Source organism: Lagopus muta, chromosome 5 (genome assembly GCF_023343835.1).
Source record: "Lagopus muta isolate bLagMut1 chromosome 5, bLagMut1 primary, whole genome shotgun sequence".
Taxonomy (NCBI): domain Eukaryota; kingdom Metazoa; phylum Chordata; class Aves; order Galliformes; family Phasianidae; genus Lagopus; species Lagopus muta.
The window spans coordinates 31,889,546-31,905,470 of NC_064437.1; the positions used below are offsets into that span (position 1 = coordinate 31,889,546).

The 15,925-nt window shown below is 39.5% G+C and overlaps 1 protein-coding gene across 3 annotated transcripts in view; it reads left to right on the forward strand.

Annotated features, from left to right (window-relative positions):
- PRKG1 (protein kinase cGMP-dependent 1) overlaps positions 1–15,925 on the forward strand; it is a 391,794-nt gene that overhangs the window by 243,002 nt on the left and 132,867 nt on the right. For all 3 annotated transcript variants that reach the window (XM_048946671.1, XM_048946672.1, XM_048946674.1), the window contains one exon: positions 4,412–4,475. In XM_048946671.1, coding sequence (XP_048802628.1) covers positions 4,412–4,475 — 64 coding nt within the window. The remainder of the gene's footprint in view (positions 1–4,411; positions 4,476–15,925) is intronic.

Sequence of the window (15,925 nt, forward strand, 5' to 3'; positions counted from 1 at the left end):
GGGGTATAGCTAACAAAAAGTTACCTCATTGCCAGCTTGAGCAGCTCTTCCACCAATGCAGCTAGTTCAGTTCTGTTTTGTAGTCAAAGGAAAGTCTAGCAAAGCTAGGGACAGGAAGCAATAAAGCATTGTTGTGTTTGTGTATAGATTTAAAAACATGAAGGTTTATTGCCATTTGCTGTAAAACTCAATTTGCTTATGCAGACTTGAGCCATGAAGCCACTAACCAGGCAGAAAACCCTGGGTAGTAATCTGGTTATCCTCACTGTGTTCTAAAAAGTAGCATTGTAGGATGGCTGCTCTTCGGGTGGGTTTTGTGTATTTTTGTAGATGGAGCATATAAAATAGTAGTAGAATGGGTAGTGGTTCCTTTAGTGGAATGGAATCATTCTACTAGTGAGTAGTAGAAACATTTTTGAGTACCCATGTCACTATAAAAAACTTTGAGGAGTAGGGGGAGACTGCAGCTGAATAGAACTTCAGTGTCTTTATTCCATACCCAGATTTATGTCATTAATCTCATAACGTAGGCAGAAGTTCTTATGATTGTGTTTTTTTTAAACTGTTGCTGTTACAAGCATTACGTACTGTGGTGTTGATCACCAACCAGCTCTTTGCATCACAGGGGAGTTTGCAGCAGAGCTGGAGCATCTTCTGCAATGAAACACTCACCCACTTTTTTCTCAAAATATGTTTAAAGGATTAGGCAGCAGAAAAGGCCCTGGTCACCTTCTGTCTGACCTAGGAGTGCCCAGGGTGTTCAGCCAGGATGAACAAGAAGGGATGCTGATACATGCCTCTCCCTGAGTTGTGTCTGAATGTAGATCTTTGCCTTTCAATAACATATTCAGTGCTCTTCATTATTGGGAATACAAGGCAGCTGGAGGAAGTTCCTAGGACAGGGTTTTCAGACTTGTGGCAAACGCAGCTTGAAGGCAAGGCTGCACACGTTGTTGGCATCCAGTCTGTGGAAGATGCGGTTCTTTCACTATGTAGGTGATGGTTATGCAGAGAACATCACCTGGATGTTTTAAAGCTTTCATTACTTAAGTTTATTTTTTTAAGGACTGGGGTTAAAAACACTTCATAGGGCAAGTTTGGGTTTACTTAATTCTGCATTTTTAGTCATGGACACAGGATAGATCATTTCATAATGGAATTGAGCCATGTTTACTTTGATTTCTTCTATCATAAATAATGGATATATCTGAATTGAAATGCTGGATGTTCTGTTTTCAGACTGAAGTTTCACAATGTAGAATGTAACTCTGCTTACTTGTTGCTGTGCTACAAAATCTTTAAAGATTTCTTACTTTGGTGCCTTCTGCTCCTTTATGCTTTTGCAGTATATGTTTTCTACTCTGCTGTAGTGTGCTACTCAGATGTTTTCCTCTAAGCTGAGGCTTTATTTTCACGTGAGTGCAGGTATCGATGAGTGGAAGTACTTTTCAAAATATCAGTCCTCATATGCAGGCAGATTTTGGAAGGAGATAAGGATCTAATTTAGGATTCTGTTTAATGTTGTCATGAGGAAAACGGGAGTATATCTTATTTTAAATTGGCAAATAAAGTATACTGTGTTACATTGTGTCAATACTGTGTTATATTCTTCAGCACTTTTGGAATCTTTTTTTTTATCCATTCTACCATCAGCTCTATATATCTGGATTCATAATGTATTTCTAACAGGCCAGTAAATGTTTTCTCACTGATTTTTCACCAAGGCATTTGTTTGAAACAGTTTGGGTTTTTTTGGTTCATGTTTTTTGGGGATATATATTGGACTGCAGTGATGGGCAGTTTTGTATAACTTCCTCCAAGGAAGCCCCACTACAATTTGGCTGTACTGCCACCTCCACTAAATCCATGATGTGTTTTTGAGAACTCTTTGGCATAATGTAGTTGGAATTTGTTGTATTCTACAAGTTCATTTTCTCTCTTGCTGTGTTAAAGTTAGAAGCTTTTCTCTTAGGCAATTTTTCTTGTTTATTTAATATCCTAAGATTTCCATAATAAGACTTTTAATTCTTTCAGAGTTTTCCTGCTGTTCCCATATTTTTTTCACGTTTGGGCTATAATGAATGTGCTCTGCTATCCTTCTATGGGTTGCACAGATTCACAGGATGTAATAAGCTTTTTTTTTAAAAAAAAAGAACAAACAACAAAAGCAATAAAACAAAAAAATTGTTTGCAGTGAGGTTGTCCCCCAGTTTGGGAATGCTCTGATGCAACCACAGTAGAACTTGCCTGGATGTTTTTGAATGTTACCTTCTATTAGTTTGCTACTTACTTGGAAATGCAAATGTTTTTGAAATAAGCTTTTGTTCTATAATTAGGCCTGGGCATCACATAATGCCTTTTTAGTTGTTTTGTGGTCTGTTGCATTGCTTTTCCATTGAAAAAGAGTGCTTTCAAAGGAAGAAGAAAAAGTTGAGAGCCTGAATAATCACAATTTTTTTTCTGCATCAAGTTGTTCAATTCAGTTCTGCTGTTAATACATATTAATATATATACATTGCTGTTTCTGTTTTTAATAAATAGAAAGCCTGGAAATATGTTTTAATTCCACAGCAGTGTGGCATACATTTAAGTTAATAAAAACAAATTCTGCTTTAATTGTAATTGCAAATTAAGTTCACTGGGCACTTGACGTGGCAAGGAAGCTTAGCCTCGGACAGAGTATTATTTGCTAGCATGTTCTCTGCAAAGTCTGCAGACCTCCCTTTCTTTGTAAGGCTGAATTTCTTCTGGATGCACCAACAGCCACCAAATCGTGTATCTAGAAACTGCTTTGGGCTCATAGAACCTGGGTGGGTGATTACTACCCAGACAGAAGACAAGACCTGCTCTGCAGCAAGTTCTGCGTTGCAAAAACCTTGTGAGTTTTTGGTTTCTGGAAAGTTATGGAAGTTATGGAGAATAATATCTATGCAGTTATGTGATCAAAAGTAAAATGTGAAATCTCGTGGGGAAGGAAAAATCTGATGTGGAAGTAAAAATCTCATTTACTTAAGGTTTTATTTACTTCTCTGCAGGGATCTACCCCTAGCAGCCCACTCCCTCCTAACTGCACCTGATCATCAATGTTTCTGAGACTAGAGCAACACACTAGGGATCTAAATTTAATATTAGGAGCATAATCTTATGCATATGCTTTGCAATGAAGCATGATAAAGCAGCTCATGTTCTTGGAAATAAAACTCAAAAGAGCAATGGCATCTCAGTGCTATGTTTGTGCTAATATCTCATGTGGTTGCATTGCTAATTAGGCTACTGATGACAGGCATTTTTTAGTTAAAGTGGTTAGAGTTGTTCTTTCCTACCTCAGAAATGTACATTGTGTCCACGTGTTTTGTTTGGTGTCACCTGGGAATTTTGATGACTCAGTCAATTTCACATTGCTCATCCTCCCAGAATTCAGGCCTGTAGACCATGGGTGCATTTCTCTCCCACCTTGACCAGAAGGTCAACTCTGGTGTGGGAGATACTGGCAAGTGAAATTCTACCAAAAAAAAAAAAAAAGTGGAAAAGTTTCTACTTTGGTAAAAGAGAACAAGCAAGCCTTGGATGAGATCTTCAATAATTCTAACTGCTATTCAGTTCTTTTTTGTTGCAGTCTTTGTACCCTTTGTACTCCACATTTTTGTCTGTGTAGTCTCAGTCATTCATAGAATCATATCTAGTTTTGACCACATCCACAAAGTTCTTGGGCATGCTGTTCCAGTGCATCACCACACTCCGAGTGACAAACTTCCTCCTAATATCTAACCTAACCCTCCCCTGTCTCAGTTTAAAACCATTCTCCCTTGTCCTATCACCATCCACCCTCATAAACAGCCGTTCCCCCTCCTGTTTATACACTCCCTTCAAGTGCTGGAAGGTCGCAATGAGGTCTCCCTTGCACCTTCTCTTCTCCAACAAGCCCAGTTCCCTCAACCTTTCCTCATAGAAAAAAACTATGAAACATAGGAGAAACTAAGAAAGGATCTTTCTCCCTTTATCTGCTGCTGATTGGAGTTATTCCTTTTGCATTTGTGGTCTGTTTATTGATTTATTTGTTTGCGTCTGGTGAGGTGGAGCAGGAAAGATTTGCTCGGTCATATATGTGACTGAACAGATTTGCAGCACATATTCATTCCATTAAATCCTTAATTGAGCCATAGTTGATTACCAGCTTTGCAAGTGGTTCTCCAGATGTTTACCACGAGTGGTCTCCCGTCGTAACAAGTCAACATTTAAAAATACATCTGAGCTGGTAGATGAAGATTGGATTCCCGTGATGTATGTTGATTTTCTGCCGACCTCTTGTTCAGCCGCAAACGATGAGGGCCAAATACAAATGAAATAACTGCAGCTGAGTTTAAAAAAGATAGGGAGCTATGCATTAATTAAAATTTCTCTTGTATTGCAGTGTTCCCACATTCCAGAGCCTTCCTGAGGAGATACTCAGTAAGCTTGCAGATGTCCTTGAAGAGGTAAGTGTGTTTAATTTTGAGAGCTAATGAGTTCAGAGTTTGTGAGTCTTTTGGTAGCAATATCCAGGCTCTTTTCCAAAAGAACAGCTTCACAATTTTTCTCCCAATTATGGTTGACTAGTCCAGCATGTCAAGACTATGAGAGGAGTCATGTGGGAAAAAATGAATTCATTTCTGAACAAGGCTTACATGTCTTTGATCGGATTTCCATCAAAACATTTGTTTCCTGCATTGTGTAAAGAGGAAACCTTCTGCCCTGGGTCACTGGTAGAGAATAGGGCACGTGGAAATACCATTTCTTTTCAGATGTGATGGGAGACTTACATTAGAAGCCAAAACCAAGCCTTAGAATAGGTGTTATGGAAAGGCTACTCTCATTAGAATTACAGCAGAGATGGGCAGGTATAATATATGTCAGGAATTTTGAAAGCCTGAAGTTGTGCCTTGCCTACTTGGCTGTAACTGGTATCTCATTAGTGTCAGTCTCTCTAAAGTCTTGTCCTGTAAGCAAATGTGTAAATTGGATGCAAAATATGAGTTGAAGGCAGTTTGTCCATATAGTGTATTCAGATAGCTCTCCATTCTGGACCTGACAAATTGCTTGTTACTGAACACTACAGAAACTGTTAAGAAAACCCTTTAAAATGTAGCCTCGTGTGATTTAACTGTAGGAAACTTGTGTACAGCAAGGTGTTTTTTGACATTCCTTGTTTCTTTTTTTTTTTTTTTTTTTAATACAAGCCAATCATAGGAGCCAGTCCTAATAAATGTTTATGGGAAAGTGTTTCTCTGTACTAAGTACTACCTCTGCCACTGATTTTAAGAAACAAAGCTGCTGACATTTAACTTGATTTCTAGAGCATTGGTAGGACATTGTTATTTCTTCGCCTATTTATTTAGTATACAGATGAATTCACGTTTATCATGCAACATAATTGCATATTCATAGATAAGCTTTATTTCCTTTACTGCTGGAGAAGTCTTCAGATTTAGAACTGTATTGCCTCTTTATGCTGTGAATTAAATGTGCATATCTCCAACACACCTGATCAGAAACAGGTAGTTAATTTGCTTGGATCACATAATCAATGCTAAGCTCCTTATTGAGAGTTAACAAAAAGATTCAAGGGAGAGTGGGCTTCAGGGGGGAATCAGAACAAATATCAGTGAATAAATTAGGCATGGAAGTAGTAATCATTTGTTGGTTGGTCCAAGACCACTCTTGTTTATTTTAAACACTAAGGGCAGCTGCTATAGCCATGTTGTAAGGTTGTTCCCAGTCCTTACTGGGTGATCTGCAGGATATGGCTCCCAAAACAAATTGCTTCCAGTTTCTGATTTGGAGTCATCCTTGTTATTCCTTGTGTTTTAATTTGACTTAATATATTTTGCATAAACTATAAAATTTTACTATTACGCAGTGCATCTTATTTAACAGTATCCAACATGCTGAAACTAGGCAGCAATAGCTTTACTTTATCTTCTCTGTTGCTGTAACAAATGTTAAATAAAAGTGACTCATTCAGACAATTAGAAGCGGGGAAAAATCTTTCATAATGTCAATGTTTCATGCAATTTTTCTTCTGATATACTTCTGTAAATTAACGCAACACTTCTGTCCTACATTCTTTACATGAATTCTAAAAAGTGTTAACTAAAGCCCAGAAGAAAAGAAAAACAACATGCTGTTTAATTGCCCATTATCAAAATCAAACCTGGGAATGGCATTAAGCAGACAGAAGGAAAAAGGTCAATATTTGATGATATAATTTAATTTCTGGAATTGGTGGAAATACTAACTCAAGTTGCGTAGCATAGATGACTCGAATGAGAATTAACAAAACACTGGGGAATCTCCCTTTCAATTGCAGCAGTTCTGACTTGTGTATCATCACTCACATCACTGCAATTTCTTGTGATTTATAGGCATGTGAAAGTCAAAGCACATTTATGGAGCTCAGCATTAGCAAATCCAAACTCAAGCTACCCATTGTATTGACAAGGCCGTAGCTGCTCCCACTTCTAGACTGAAGTTTCACTGGACCCAGGCTGGCACAGCTGGCACTTATCTTGTAGGTTACAACTACAGCCAAACAATAGCCAGATTTGGGCAGAGCTTCTGCAAGTGTACAAAACCTACCTCTGTCTCCTTCCTTACCAATTTAGTTAAATTAATGTATTTTAACGTGACATAGATGCTTGCTAATTACACAATGTATAGCTGACTCTTTATTAACGTTTTTCAAAATGTCATGTAACCACTGCAGTGGTTTTTCACTGCCATGGAAAGCTGAGCAGCCCTTTCAGCAGAGACGGTGATTTAGCTTGGCTTTGATGCCATCTCTGTTGAAACAGCTCTGTTTGGCCTATGATTTTATTGCATTGTTTATCCTTGTGCTTACTGAACATAATGCATGAGTCAATGAGTAATATGTTTCTGCAGCTCAAGACTTGATGTTTATTTTGCTTGGGCTTTGGAAGTATTAAGGAGGTGGTTTGTGTAGTCACTCTGTCTGCCTGTAGGATAGTCCCCTCAAAGCACCTGCAACTGCTTGCCTACAACAAGCTTGATATGTGGGAGGAAGCATCAGTGATACGAAGTTCCTATGAGATTGATCCAAATTACTGGATAAGTAGAGAAAACAGATTTGAATTATTATGTTTTGAGTCACACAGGTGCACTTTGTGATCAGCTTCACCCTTGCTTCAAATAAACCGAGCTAGTGGCAGAGGTAGCTGTCTGGGAGAGGTGGGGAAGCAAAGGTTAATGATGTTAACACTGTGCAGGGGATGAAGGACCAAAATTAATCATTCTGCACGACAAACAACTTTGTTATCCCTCTTTGCTGCGTACTTGAGATGTGAGATAACACTCATTACTAGTGTCTAGAAAAAGTGTACTAATGACATTTTTCTGTTATCCCCAATATCTTCCTCATTTTCCTTTCTTAGTTTTCGCTTTTTCATATTCTTCTTCAGCTGAAAAACTCCTTGACCTTGTTGTGCCCTTGGCTGCTCTTTGTTCAAAATCAGTTGCTCAATGACAGTTGCCTCTGCCATGTATTCACAGTCTTGTTATCAAACAGCATTGAACTGGTAGCAGAGTAGTTTCTCTGTTGTTTTTTTTTGTTTGTTTTTGGTTGTTGTTTTTGTTGTTTTTGTTGTTTTTGTAAAGCCAGTTGAGCCAGTTGCCATGTTTATGTTTAAATACTGGAGTATTAATATAGTAAGAGGAGGTAAGTTGCCAGCATATGTCTTAAACATCACTGTTTATCCCGAAACAAGTGCTGTGTGTCTCACATGTCCTGATACCTGAATCAGCAGTATAAGTATCTTTGCTCTGTTTCCTTTGGGAAACAGTACAAGAAAGACATGGAACTGTTAGAGCATGTCCAGAGGAAGACCACAAGGATGATGAGAGAGCAGGAGCATCTCTTTATGAATAAGGGTTGTGGAAGATGGGCTTGTTCAGCTTGGAGAAGGTGCCAGGGAGACGTCACTGTGGCATTCCAGTACTTGAGGGGAGCTTATAAACTGGAGGAGGGCTGATTTTTTTTACACCATCTGATAATGATGGGACAAGAAGGAGCGGTTTTGAACTAAAAGAGGTGAGATTTAGATTAGATGTTAGGTGGAACTTCTTTTCTTAGAGGCTGGTGCAACCCTGGCCCAGACTGCCCAGAAGAAGCTGGGATGCTCCATCAACATTTGCAGAGAAGACCAGGCTGGATGTGGGGCCCTGGTCTGCCTGATCTGGTGGGCATCAATCAGCCCATGCAGGGGGATTGGAATTAGGTCATCTTTAAGGTCCCTTCCAAACCTAAGCTATTCTGTGATTTTTAGCAAGGGGTTATTAGGAAGATACTGAAGTTGCCATTGTATTTATTTACAGATTAACTCCGTTCATTATGTCCTTAAGAAAGGTTAAGCAGGTTGGTAGAAGCAGATTAAATTGCCAGGATCTGCACTACCAATGAGAGAAAGAAGGGTTTTTCTGTGGTCGTAGAAAAAGAGGAAGGTCAGGGAACAAACCACCCAAGCCCAGAGCACCCGAACTCTCAGTATGTGACTCCTCATGGTAAATGTATAGGTACAACATATAGATGGCCAAACAGACTTGAGAGCAGATACTGTGAAAAAGGAATTCATGGGCAGAGAGAGGGACAGCTGAGCTTGAGAAGATGACTGACACATCTGAGGGAAGAAAAGAAGTTAATCCAGCATCTTTGTTCCCATTGTAGCCAAGGGTAGGAATGAGCTAGTATTAAGCATGGGTAATACTCAGAGTCTCTGGGCTCTGACATCCCTTTCTGGCTTTTTTTTGTTTGTTTGTTTTAGGACAAAAATTACATACTTCACTGTGTCCTGCTTTCAGCTGAGACAGCATTATATTAGCATTATAATAGCACAGCTATGTTGTGGTTGTTGCTGAGTACTGGGAATGCTCCAGGAGGAGAGGTGGAGCCTAGACAGCTGGCCTGAATTAGGCAAGGGCTTATTCCGTAGCGCTTGACAGCATGTGGGAGGCTATAGAGCTGGAATGGGGATCAGCCCCTGCTCAGGAATTGGCTGGGCAATATTGGCTGGGCAGTATACCGGTGGGTTTTGTTCTTGTTTTTATTTTCCTTTTCTGTCTTAGTAAATATTTTTTGTCTCATCCCGTGGGTTCTGTTTTGCTTCCCGTTCTCTCTCTCATCCCACTTGGGGGAATGAGCAAATAGCTTTGTGATGCTGAGCTTCCTGCCAGGTTAAACCACAACACATTTTCATCTTGAGGTTGGTTCCCTTTCTTGTAACCTTTTCCTCCTTCAGGTATATCCTTTGTGTCATTCAAGCGTAAATTTATATCCTTGGAAGATTTATGTTGAGTATTGGTATTACAGTTAACAATACCTTGTAATTAAGGTTGTTTGACCTTTTCTTTTTTGAAACCATTTCCACTAGCTTATGATTTCGATGGCTTATCCATTTATCTCAAATTATTCCTTGCAGCTGCTGGCCTACAGGTGATTTTTCTAAATTTTTTTTCCAAGTTAGGCTACTAATCTTGTTTCAGAGAGTGAGACTGCTTTGTCTGTGTGTAGGGGATGTACATGTAATCTTCCTGAGTATCTGTCCTGGGCTTCTTGATTTACATAAGGCTTTCAAGATAGGGGTAGGAATGCAGAGGGCTTGGAGAGAATAATAGGTGATCTTATGATTTAAAAGTTTTGTAGTTACAAATGCATAGAAAGGGGTTGAAATAAGGTTTCACTGACATTTCTAACTCTGGGATTTTCTAAATCCTGTGTACTTGATGTTCCTTTGCTGTTTCAGATTTAGCATGTTAATCCACATCAGATGTTATGTATGAATCTTAGCAGCGAAATATTGTTTCTTTTCACAGATAATGTCAAACCTTTCTACATCAAATATATTTTTTCCTATGTATTATGTATCCAGGGCTGTAGATACCTCTGCGATGTATGCCCTCATGCTGGAGTGTGTACTTTTAAATATGACTTAAATTCCCCCAAATCAAGGATGCCAGCCACTTAATAAGTCCTAGGCTTTGTCCTTTTACTGCCCATTTTGGGTTGGGACTGTGTTTACACCCTGGGACTTTGTTCCTTATGTTCCATGTCTGTTTTGGAAACTCTCACTAGAAGTGCTATTTCAGAATCTTAATTTATTGTGTTGTGGAGTCCTAAGTGCTGGTAATGTGCTTTCCATTATCCCAGGAGGCCACGGCTTGGCAACATCATTGATCCCAAAGCATGTATGGTAGCAGACAAAAGAAGCTGCCAAACTCTTTGAGCGATACAAGGGCAGAGAAATGTGTTAAATACCACAGGCTGATTATGCCAAGCCTGAACTCTGTTGGGGCAGCTCACTGCACACAGGGCATGTTCTGGGAGAATGATCTCCAAGTGCTGAAAGCATGGATTGCAGCAGCACGTCTTAAGCCATTTAATTAATGCTGTTGTAAATTAATTTGATGAGATCTTCTTGCCACTCTCTTTTTTTCTTTTTTTCTTTTCCATTGCGGGCGCTGTGCTTTGACAGCTTCCATGCTAAGATGCCAACCATCCTTCTTTCTCCACCTTGTGAATTTAATACAGATTAAAAATTCCTATGATGCCTCCATTTAATTAATGGAGTCTGAATGCAGTCCTCTTTTTATGTAAGATCACATGGCTAACAGTCAATAGAATGGGAGAAATACACAAAGTTAATTAGCTTTCAATATAACCGGTATTTTTTCTAAATAAGACTGAGGATCATTCTTAGGTCTTTGTAGCCCTCAGCTGATCTATCCTGCAGGTGACAGCTGTCTCCTGAATGTAAACCTTGATGGCAGGTTATACCTGGACCAACAGTGATCGGCAAGAAATGAATAACGCTCCGATCTGGAGGAGCAAATATGAGGGGAATTAGAAAAAAAGCAAGGAAGAGCAAGAAGTTTGGGTTAGGAAAGATTTCTATTTTATATCTTCTGATTGAAGCTAGCGCTCTATTAGAGTGTGTTTAATGTTTACCAAAGGGGCTTTGGGATATAGTTGAAGTGCGACGTGTGGGGGAAGTTAAACAGATTCAAATTGCCATTGTTTCATATACAGAAGAATTTCAATTTCTGATAACTCTATTTCTTATTATCTCATTTGAAAAATTAATATTTATGAAAACATACTCCAGAAAATAAGCATTTTGGGTCTACTGCCAAAAAAAAAAACACACCACAACAGTTGGAAAAAGTCATGTGCAGCAGTACAAAAAAGTAGTCAGCTGCAATGTCCAGAGCAGTGGAATAGAATAGCAGCTTCCTCTTAAGTACATGATGCTTTTTTTTGACCTTTAAGCCTATGCACTTGTGTGCATAGGGCCTTTGCTGCTGTGGAGCTGATGCCTACTAGCATGGTTTGATCAGTGAAATGTGTGTACATTCAGTGTACACATGCTGTATTTTCCACTGCAAATTGCAGCTGTTCAAAGAACTCCAGCATAAAAAAAAAATAATAACCAAGGAGTGCTAAGCTAATTGGAAAATAGATCATCATCTTTCCTTTTTTTGTCAGGGTGTAAAATACAGGTAAATTACCTAAATATAATTCTAGTAGATACCAGGGAGAAACAGAAAAGCAGTCATGTTTTCCTCTACCTGATGACATGACTGTACAGTGATGCTAACTTAAAAAGTTGCTCTAACATTTGCATTGGGATAAAAGGTATCATTTTGATAAAAGCTTTTCTTCTGGTTTTCTGTAGCCTGTTTAAGCCCTTTAAAGGCAATGATGAATGACCTCACCCTTAATTATCACAGCAGAGGAAAGGAATTGTTTGAATATTCCCTGGTCCCTGACAATATGTCAAGAACCTCAACATCCATTTGTGCATTACAGTTACCATCCCAATTGCTGTGGTTAAAATGAAGGAGATGTTTCTTTCCATAGCAGTTAAGTCTTATATCTTCTCCCTGTTCTTGCTGAAGCATCTGCTTGCAATGGATGTTGGAGAGAGGATGCTGAACATGGCAAACAGTTGGTCTGATGCCACAGAACCCCTTCCTTTGTTTGCGAGAAGCCATTCATTGATGTTCAGGGAAACCTCTTGGAAGTTTGGGGATGAGAAAGGATAACTTCGTGACTGTCCCTTTTGCACACAGCAGAGTACGTCCCTCCAGTACGAGACTGGGCTCAGAGCATGATCAACACATCTAGTGAGTTCTTCATACAAGTAATGAGTGAGTTTTGTATAAGCACTCAAAATTTCATCAGCTAGATGGTTCAGGCTAAGTAGAACATAATCTTTTTTTATTTTTTACTTAAGACTGGTTTTTTTGTTTTGTGTGTTTTTTTTTTTTTTTTTTTTTTTTTTTTTTTTACAAACAAATGGAATAAGCTATTATTTAAGTCTTCCATCCTACTAAAAAATACGTCCATCTTATTTTGATGGCTTCCATGGCCATTCCATCCAAGTGGAAATGAACATGTAAGGACTAACAGATCAACACAGATCTGACACCCAGGGTACACTCCCCTGTGCTTTTATTGGGTAGGAATTGAATGGAAAGCTGCCCTTGTGCCAGCAGTACTGATTCTCTGAAAACAAAAATCAACCAAATAACGTCTTACACAAATAAAACAGGGATGGGAAACCGAAGGGGGAGGGCAGTACACCTCATATAACTCATGTAAATACTCAAGATAAACAGGGTTAAATTTTGGTTCATATGATGTGGTAGGGGAGAATTAGTACTGCTGTTTAATCTAAAGGTGCTGGGAAGTCAAGGTGTCATCAAGTCCTTGACTGTTTTTTCTCAATTTTATTGCTTTTCTAGATGTAATGCTGTCAGCAGCAGGAAACTCTGGTGCTATCTATATCAACAGAGCACATAGATTTCTTTAGAAAAAGCATCGGGGGATGTAAAAGTGAAAAACTTCCTGAAAATATGCATGTAGGTGTTAGTACAAAGAAGTTTATTTGTGAATCTATGAGTAGATGTTACCCTTGCAAAATTCGGATATCATAATTATAATGAACATAAAGTTTCAGCACCTGAATGGCCAAGACCTTGAATGAGTTAACCATTATGTACCTTGGAAAAAAACACATCACCTGTGCAAGAACTGTTTAGCTTGGGTTCCTGCAGACTCAGCTGAGTCTTGGCTGGATTTAACACACAAAAAACAGATACTTAGATACAAGGGGGAGGATTGGGGCAGGGAAGCCCTTATCAAGCAGGAGATGGATCAGGAGCTCTCCTTTTGGCTTCAGCAGGCCAAAGGCTATGGTGGTGCCCTGACCTCTGCTCAGTGTAAATTGTAGAGATCAAATGGCCCCGATGGAACATGAATTAAATCCCCAGTATGCAAAGAAATACCTTGGATCCTGAATGTTAATACAATAGGGCGATCCTTTACCTCTATTTAGCATACCTCTAAAATTCATTACACTTGTGTTCTGCTCATCGCAGGTTTTTTCTTTAGAAATAGCTCAATATTCCCATCTTGACTAAATCCATTCATGGCAGTTACAACAGTAGCCACTGGCCTTTGCAGCTTTGCAGAGTCTGGTTCCTCTTACAATTTCCTCTCCATTTGGGCCAGCTTGGTGATGGTCATGGTATTTTCACCTCACCTCTTTCTTCATTTACTGCTGAAGCTCTCTTTTCTCCAGTGAAATCCGTTTAGTGAACATGCATGAGGCCATTTCCATGTCTTGGAAATGACTTCTGAACTGCAAATGTATAGCTTGTGTGTCTCTGTTAGCAGTTGGGCCCTACTCACAGTGGGACCTGTTGGGTGTTTGCAGTGGCTACAGTCATTGACCAGACCAAGGCCTGCAGCCACACAGGGCTTCTGCCAAATCTGCTTTATGATTGGAGAATTATGCTATCTTTTAAACTGAATTTTATTAAATGACTTCTAAAATCTTTCAAGAAGCAGCTTGCATTTATGATGAAAATCTGAGCTGTTTTGGAAGGATCTCATTCAGAGGCTTTTCATGGGGAACTGGATTGCACCAGAGGTGGCAGGAATTTATTATTATCAATTATTAGTTGGTTCTCAGAAGTACTCCTGCCCTTTTATTTTGGCTGACTTCTTCTGCCACAAACACAAATCTGTTTGTTTTTTTCCACTGCAGATTGCAAAATGCACTAAAGTTTTGTCAAAGTTTTTGAGGCACCATGGCTGGAGAAATGCAGCTTACATGGCCCACCAAAGCATGTAGATACATGTATGTGTACAGAGATGGTAAATCTATGCAAGAATCACATTTGAATGGGCGGGAGTTCGAGGTTCTAAAGAGGTTTCCTTAGCTGTTAATACAGCACGGTTTCAGCATGGAGCAGGGAGCTGAGTATTTAAATGGATCAAAGAAGAGGAAGTAGTTGAAGTGTGGGGATGTGCCTCCCCCACCTAGAAAAGCTACAGGCTGCTCATCAACATAAAGCATTAGTTCTCCTGGCTACTCAGCAGCATCCTGCAGCGAGGATGGGAAAGCCACTGTTGGTCTTCATAGTGTGAGTGGAGAGTTCTGCAGGGAGTTGTGCCACTCTTTAGCAAGATCCCACTGGTGTTGTACAAGGGAAACTTTTTCTAGGTAGGCACAGTCATGGAGTCATCCAGATATTTCTTGATATCTATGGAAATAATAATCCAAGGTGATGTTGTGCTGTTACCCCTCCTGAGGTGCAGCCCTGGCAGAGGCTCTCAGAGCACAGCCTTAAAAATCTCTAATTTATGGCTTATTCTTTGAACGCATGCAGAGACCAACTGAGATGATGGAGTTGTGAAATCATGTTGTAGGAATGGCAATAACTTGAGAACAAGTGGAGACTCCTGTTTTCAGTCTGAATCTTGAAGTGCAGTGTTCTTGTTGCAAACTTCATGCATCTTCCAAAGAAGTTTTAGCCTTGCCTGTTTGTCAGCTTCCTCTGGAGGAGCATCATCCTTTCCTGATTATTATGCTGTCCCCCTGCGTTAAGCATCTCTCTCGTTAGCAAAAACCTCTCACCTAGCTCACTGCATAGAAAATCCACTTCTGCTGTGATGTGGTTGGTATCAGGGCACGTGACAGTGTCATGGAACAGTTTCTTAGGGAGCAGAAGTAACTGAAACACTGCTTCAAGCTTCAGAGTTTTTTTATTATAATAATAATTATTCTTTTGTAACAATGGTTGAGTGGAGATTAAGTTCTCTTTGTGAAAACTCCCTGATAAGTTACTCATTTACAAAGCTGCCACATTTGATGATGGGCAAACCTGGTTGCTCTGACAGCTTGGATTAAAACTAGCTCTAATCTATCTGGAAGGTATTTCTGTACTATCTGTAAATGGATTTTTTATCCTGTCCATCACAGCCAGAAAAGAAAGGAAAAGGAGAAAAAAAAACAAAAACAACCACCACTAACAAAATAACCTGTTCTTTTGTTTCTAGTCTTCAATGATTCCCAGGGTTTCATAGATATGAAAAAAGGATTTAAGGAAATCTGTAACGTATCATTTCCACAAGCAGATTTACAGATTTTTTTTTAAGCATGCAAAGTTGATTTAAATGAGTGGTCACAGCAAACTCCAAAGATCCAAGCAGAGGTCTCCTGTGTGATGCAGCCACGTTCCAACACCTGCTGCCTCACAGCAGTTTGTAAGAAGCATTGTAGCATGCCTGCATGTCGAAACCTGTTGTGGGTTTATCTGTGTGAAGAGGTTGGAAGGTTTGGACAAACATCCACCTACTTACTGTCTTGAAGTAAGTTTGAAAGTTTGGCACCAGTTTCATCCAGCATGATGGGCAGAGTACAGATTCGTACAGCTAATAAAAGTAATGTATTAATACTTTTGTTGCTGAGTTGTGCTAAACATGGTACAGCATTGTTTTCTCTCAGTGAATTACCCAAGAGGAAAGCCACACACAGATGTCACAGTTTTAATGCCTGCTGTGTGAGCTCAGGCCCAGCAGTCTGGTTTG